Source organism: Malus domestica, chromosome 05 (assembly GCF_042453785.1).
Source record: "Malus domestica chromosome 05, GDT2T_hap1".
Lineage (NCBI taxonomy): Eukaryota > Viridiplantae > Streptophyta > Magnoliopsida > Rosales > Rosaceae > Malus > Malus domestica.
This window is the reverse complement of record NC_091665.1, coordinates 13,486,619-13,493,327: the sequence shown is the minus strand read 5'-3', so window position 1 is coordinate 13,493,327 and position 6,709 is coordinate 13,486,619. Positions and strand designations below refer to the sequence as shown.

Genomic DNA, 6,709 nt, shown 5'->3' with positions numbered 1-6,709 from the left:
TCAAATGGCAAAGTAGCTTTAGAATCACTTACAGGAAATGAAGCACGATGACTCTTAGCCATGACACATGTTTCACACTTGAACTCTGAATCACCACGAGTGCGAAACAAAGAAGAAAATAGATGTTTCATATAATTGAATGATGGATGTCCCAATCGTCGATGCCACAACCAAATTTGATGTCTGTCATCCACTTTAGCACTTAAAACTTGATGATTATTTGAACCAGAAACAATAGTATCCTCCATAGTCAAGATGTACAAACCCCCTATTCTTTTACCATGACCAATTATCTTCTGAGTTTGAATATCTTGAAAATAACAATACGTAGGGTAGAAGTGAGCAAAACAATATAAGGTATCAAGAAGTTTTCCTACCGACAAAAGATTGCACTTAAGATCAGGAACAAGTAAAGCACGGACCAATGATAAGGTTGGAGTCAGAGAGATAGTGCCTTCACCCTTCACAGGGGAATGTGCTCCATTTGCACTAGTAACATACGGATCACGAACATAGTCACATAATTCATCAAACACTCTAGGGTCACTAGTCACATGATTAGTGGCCCTAGTATCTATTATCCATTTATTTGTTCCACCAAGATGCATAACAACACTATGATTATATTGAGCCATTGAACAAAAATCACAAACAATAAAGGCACAAAAGATACGCAGCGGAATGAAAACAATTTACCAGAGACTGTAGCAAAGCACTGTTCATGGCATTGTAGCAATCACTGTTTACGGCACTGTAGAGGACCGCTGTTCACAAAGCAGACTACTGTTTATGCACTGTACTGTAGAGCGCCACTATTCACATTTTTTTTTTTTTTTAAGAAGAAAATCACGAAAAATGTGGGCACAAAATTAAAGCACACAGGTCACTAAGAGTGAACTGCTTTGATGACATATTGAACTAAACATGGTAAATACCAATATTAAACTAAACATGGTAAATGCCAAAAATATATATGATAATATTTGGGAATTTCTTATTTATTCATTAATCTCTAAAGTTGAGTATATATAGAAGTTACAATTGGTATTACATATGTACTTCACCAATGTGGGACAATAAAATACTATTTACACTCTAACTAATATATAACTCGCAACAATTATGAATTATAATCAAGTTGATGGAATATGCAAATATATTGATCTAATCACATGTTCCTAATAAAATCTCGGGCAAGCAGATGCTGCTAGGTAAGATAAGCCATTATTCTTTTTCCCACTTCTTTTGTTTGACTGAAGTATTATTCTTTTCACCTTCTTCATATGCCATTATAAATTGATAAATGTGAATGAATTAGTGCTATCTGTCTCGGGTCACTGGTCACCAAAAGGTGTTACCGGGTTCTCTAAAGTTGTGTGCTAATTTTCCTATGTGCGGGAAATGTCCCAAAACGAAATTTACTATCAGAACATTCAATTTTCTTCATGTTTTAGGGTTCCATGTTTTGTAATTGTATAATATCTTGAGGTATACCGACTGAGAGAGACACCATGAGAGTGAGCAATCGAGTTTCCTGGTTGTTTTGAGGACACCTATTGAGACCACCAAAAATTTGAGAGGGGTTGAGATGAGTGAGATTACCAATGAGTATGTGACAAGCCTCCTCGTCATTGTCAGCAAAGAGGAGATGGAAAAATATTATTCTTCTTTCTGTGGATATTTTGATTGTAAATTGCAAAAGCTTTTAAATGGCATCCCTTTGTGCATGTAGAAGTCGTTGGAATTCATCTATACTAAAGTGTAATAAATTTAACAGTATGTGTTGTATCGTAAAAGCTCATTCGTTATTTGAGTTGTACATGTATGACTTAAAAATTGTAATGATCCGATGTGATTTGTTGCACACATATTAAAGTTGGAATCTCTACTAATTTGAGGGCTTGAGATATGATTAAAGTGACTTCAAGTGATAATGAATCTCTTATCTTAGTTATTGATTTAATTCTTTATACCATTTATTTTGATGTTCTACGTAATTAAGAGTTCACATTACAAAACTTGCATTTATATTTATTTCATTGCATGAATGAGTATATTTTTCTTTTTGAATAGAAATAAAAAAATAATTGAGGTTGTCTTAAATTTCAGGTAGATGGATCATGAGCTCACTTCAACAACACTGATATTATCCCTACTTGGTTACCTGCTCAATCTATTAGGTATGAAGTTTTAATACAAAAAGTTTTGGTAATGGTTAGAATGAGATATTTCTATTTAAAAAACTTGTCCTCAAACCTTTTGACGATGTGGAATAGAGAAATTCTAACCAGCTGTGGTAATGTACACACGTTCTCTTATTCAAAATGAGTACGTTATCTTCAAAGAAAGGGTCGGTCGTTCATCGCCCCACGTAGAAAAAGATAAGGAAAGAAACAGTGTTACTATATTTTATCTTTTTTGTCATTATGTTGTACGGATTTGTTACAGGGATGGAAGAACTGATGAAGAGAGAGTGGAGTAGTGACTCACGTTTCTGTTTATGCTATGAATGTGATGGGAGTAGAATTCTATCTATTCTTTTTTTTTCCTTACCTTTCCTCCTTTTTTTATCTAAACAGTTACAGTAAACATCTTATATTAACTTTTTATAATAAGATAAAAATAAAATAAGAGAATACGAGAGAAGGGGATTGAAAAGAGAAGAGGAGAAAATCCTAATTCATCTATTTAAGCCCTTACCACCTCAAGTTCTCATAAAACATCTGATATCCACATGATTAAGTTTCTCTTTCACTCTCTCTCTCTCTCTAAATTACACTTCTGCAAATATTAGACACCACATTGGTCCCCTCCACATCTCTTTTCTCTGAGAAGATGGCCGGGCGGAGAGCTGAAGATAATGCCGTCAGCCAACAACCCGGGAGCAGAGGCCTCTCCGAATTTGACTCCCCAAAGAAACCCAAAAGAAACAAGTATGCCTTTGCTTGTGCCATTTTGGCTTCCATGACTTCAATCTTGTTAGGTTATGGTATGTAACTTCATACTTTGCTTCCTCAAATTTGTTTGGGTATTGTTATTAGCTCTCCAAAATAATAGTATCCACTTTTTCCTCTCTTATCCTTTTTTATTGAAAAGAGTACGGGATAAATATTTTGCAATCCAAATCACATTTCGTTTGTTTTTTATGGTTTTTTATCATACAATACTGGGGCGCGACAGAACATCTCAAATTATTATAATTTGTTAAAAACAATTCGTTGTCATCAATATTTTTTGCAACAATATAGTTTTGCATGTGTTGATGTCGGTTTTATTTCATCTACAGACATTGGTGTGATGAGTGGAGCTGCAATCTACATAAAAGAGGACCTTAAAATTTCCGACGTTGAAATTGAGATCCTACTCGGTATTATAAACGTCTATTCCCTCATCGGCTCTGCCGCTGCCGGAAGAACATCCGACAGGATTGGTCGCCGGTACACCATAGTCCTCGCTGGGGCCATTTTCTTCACGGGAGCTCTTCTTATGGGATTCGCCACAAACTATGTCTTTCTAATGGTAGGCCGGTTTGTGGCTGGGATAGGCATCGGGTATGCCCTCATGATCGCTCCTGTCTATACCGCCGAGGTCTCGCCAGCGTCATCTCGTGGGTTCCTCACATCTTTCCCAGAGGTTGGTTTATATGCATCCATAACAGCTGTATTATTTTGCCTGAAGCGAAACAGCCATAACTAGAGCTTATCACAAGTTCATAACCCAAACCACAGGTAGAATGTCGGCGAGACCTAATACAACCATTCACCTTGAACACTTTAAGGAAAATCATCGTAAAAGATATAAGGGCATGTTTGGTATCCTTCTTGCTTTTAATTTTGTCATTTTAAAAAATGATGAATGTAGCTAAATTACTTAATACTCATTAGTTTTAAAACAAAAAATTGAATTTAAGAAGAATACCAAACAACTAAGTATTTTCGATATGTCGGAGTTATTCTTTTGTGTGATTTTAAGGATTTTCTTTTTCTTTTCCTCCAAAAAAATAAATTTAAAAAAAAAAAAAGGTTAACATTTGTACGAGAAAATGTTGGATAGGTATAAAAAGATAACTTTGGACAAAGACTTTTTTGCACTTTTTTTCTCTAGTGCACTCATATTTTTTTAACATGTGAATTGAATATATTTAAAAATCAAATTACGTAATAGATGATTAAAATATTTATAAAAAATAAAATAAAAATGCAAAAATCACTTTGAAAAGCTTCAATTCATTATTAGTTAAAGAAAAGCAGTTTTGGAATATACAAATATGAATTGATTTTGTTTTTAGTATGAATTGATTATGTTTTTACTAATTGATTTGTGTGAATGTATACTAGGTCTTTGTCAATATAGGGATACTGTTGGGCTACGTGTCCAACTATGCGTTCTCGAAGCTTCCAACTCACTTAGGGTGGCGGCTCATGCTCGGCATCGGCGCAGTCCCCTCCGTTATTCTCGGCGTCGGCGTCTTAGCCATGCCGGAGTCGCCGCGCTGGCTCGTCATGCAAGGACGGCTCGGGGACGCGACACGTGTTCTCAACAAAACCTCAGACTCCAAAGAGGAGTCCCTGCTTCGGTTAGGAGACATCAAGGAAGCTGCAGGAATCCCAGAGTACTGCACCGACGACGTCGTTCAGGTCGTCAAACGCAGCCAAGGCCAAGATGTCTGGAAAGAGTTGTTCCTCCGTCCAACGCCGGCGGTTCGTCACATTTTAATCTGCGCCGTCGGTATCCACTTCTTTCAGCAGGCCTCGGGTATCGACGCCGTCGTTCTGTACAGCCCAAGAATCTTTGAGGAGGCTGGGATAACCAACTCCGACCACAAGCTACTCTGCACTGTAGCCGTTGGATTGGCCAAGACCATTTTTATCCTGGTCGCCATGTTTTTGATTGATCGGATCGGACGGCGTCCGCTGCTTCTAACCAGTGTGGCCGGGATGGTATTGTCCCTCGGATCTCTCGCTGTGGGCCTTACGATCATCGATCGGCACCAAGGGGCTAAGATGACGTGGACTACCGCATTGTGCTTGACCATGGTATTAGCGTACGCTGCGTTCTTTTCTATCGGGTTGGGGCCCATCACGTGGGTTTATAGCTCTGAGATCTTTCCGTTGAGGCTACGCGCTCAAGGATGCAGTATCGGAGTGGCGATGAATAGGGTTGTGAGTGGGGTCCTCTCAATGACGTTTATTTCATTGTATAAGGCCATCACGATGGGCGGAGCCTTCTTTTTTTACGCGGGAATTGCTACTGTTGCATGGGTGTTCTTCTATACGATGCTTCCGGAAACACAAGGTAGAACCCTAGAAGATATGGAGGTCTTGTTTGGCAAGTTTCATAAGTGGAAAGAAGTCAATGCACTGCTCGAAACCAAAACCCAAGTCGATCATGGTGGTGATGGCAATAATAGGAGTGGTATGATCCAATTAGAAACAAAAGGTCCTTCTCTTTAGATGTTGCAGTGTGACATGTACTTGGTGATGGTAGTGGATATAGCTATTGTCAAAAATTGATGTACGCATCGATTATATGTAACTTGCATGTACCTCTTTTTAGTCGATTATATAAGATAAAAGCGTTTTTGACTTTTAGAGACAAAGGAAATAAATGATGTGTATCCAATTTATGTGTCATTTGTATTCAACTAGAACATACGTCATCTTAATCTACTACTATAAAATAGGGCTTGTCCTACGAAAACTTACCTGTCAAACAAGATTTCATTGGTTAAACAACCTTTTCTCGATGAAATCCTCAATTCGTAGGGCAAATCCGGTCAACAATTAGAGGTTGCTGAAAACCTTTCCAAGATAGACAGAATTCGTAGGGCAAGAAATTATCCGTCGAGCAAGCTTTTGACTCCGAAAGAAAAAAAATGGCGCGCAATGCATTGATGTTTGTAGGACGAACACCTAGTTCTCGGCTAAGTAACCTTTGCCCTATGACCACTTTCGTCGGCTTACAATTTCGGATTGTTGGGCAAATGATGACGATGACGTGTTAAAAAACAGTGGTAGAACCTTTACTCCACGAGGTCCTAGTGGTTGTCCGATGAACCATTCCGTTGGGAAAACCACTACTTCTTTCATTAGGTCTGTCTTTTTCTTTCTCCCCATTTCTTCGTGGCGGTATGGTTTTGGTTTTTTTTATTTGTATATTAGTATAAAATATATTGTTTTATATATATATATTACATTTTCCAGGAAATATAAATTTTGTGTATATTATATACTTGTATGGAATATAAAAAATATTTGGAGAAGTTTGGAATTAATAGAAATTATTTACAATTTTTTTTTCAATAGATGCCCACCGCATTGACATTAGCATTAATCTTGGTGGAAGAAAGAGGGTTAAAAACATGTTTATGGCGAACCTCTGTGTTCATTCAATATTGATTCACGAGATAATAACCCTTTTTTTTATTAATGAAATAAATTTGTTTAATATTATAATTTTAATATAATAAATTTAGTTTTAAATAAATTAAAAATATTTACTTTTTAATATTAAATAAATCTTGCCCGACCACAGAAGTCATCAGGCAAAAGATTTTTTTTTTTAAGGTTATATATTTTGAACAAAAAATTTAAGTTTTACCCGAGGAAAGATTTTTGTCGGGTAATAGATGTTCGTCGAATTACTTTGGTCAACACCGACTTGCCTGATGGACCGTTCACCAATGGTGTCGTCAAGAAAGGTTTAGTTG

At 37.0% G+C, this 6,709-nt stretch overlaps 1 protein-coding gene across 1 annotated transcript; it reads left to right on the top strand.

Moving 5' to 3' along the window:
* The first annotated feature begins 2,646 nt into the window (after positions 1-2,646).
* On the top strand, positions 2,647-5,622 carry LOC103455222 (putative polyol transporter 1). Its single transcript, XM_008394846.4, has 3 exons — positions 2,647-2,989; positions 3,287-3,633; positions 4,338-5,622. Exons 1-3 carry the CDS (start codon positions 2,836-2,838, stop codon positions 5,451-5,453), a joined length of 1,617 nt encoding a protein of 538 aa, XP_008393068.1. The 5' UTR covers positions 2,647-2,835; the 3' UTR covers positions 5,454-5,622.
* Positions 5,623-6,709: the final 1,087 nt, after the last annotated feature.

Excerpts from the sequence above, each read along its gene's own strand:
- LOC103455222 (XM_008394846.4), top strand. The coding sequence starts at position 2,836 with ATGGCCGGGCGGAGAGCTGAAGATAATGCCGTCAGCCAACAACCCGGG. Across the intron at positions 2,990-3,286 it reads TTCAATCTTGTTAGGTTATG|ACATTGGTGTGATGAGTGGA; the intron begins GTATGTAACTTC and ends TTTCATCTACAG. Across the intron at positions 3,634-4,337 it reads TCCTCACATCTTTCCCAGAG|GTCTTTGTCAATATAGGGAT; the intron begins GTTGGTTTATAT and ends AATGTATACTAG.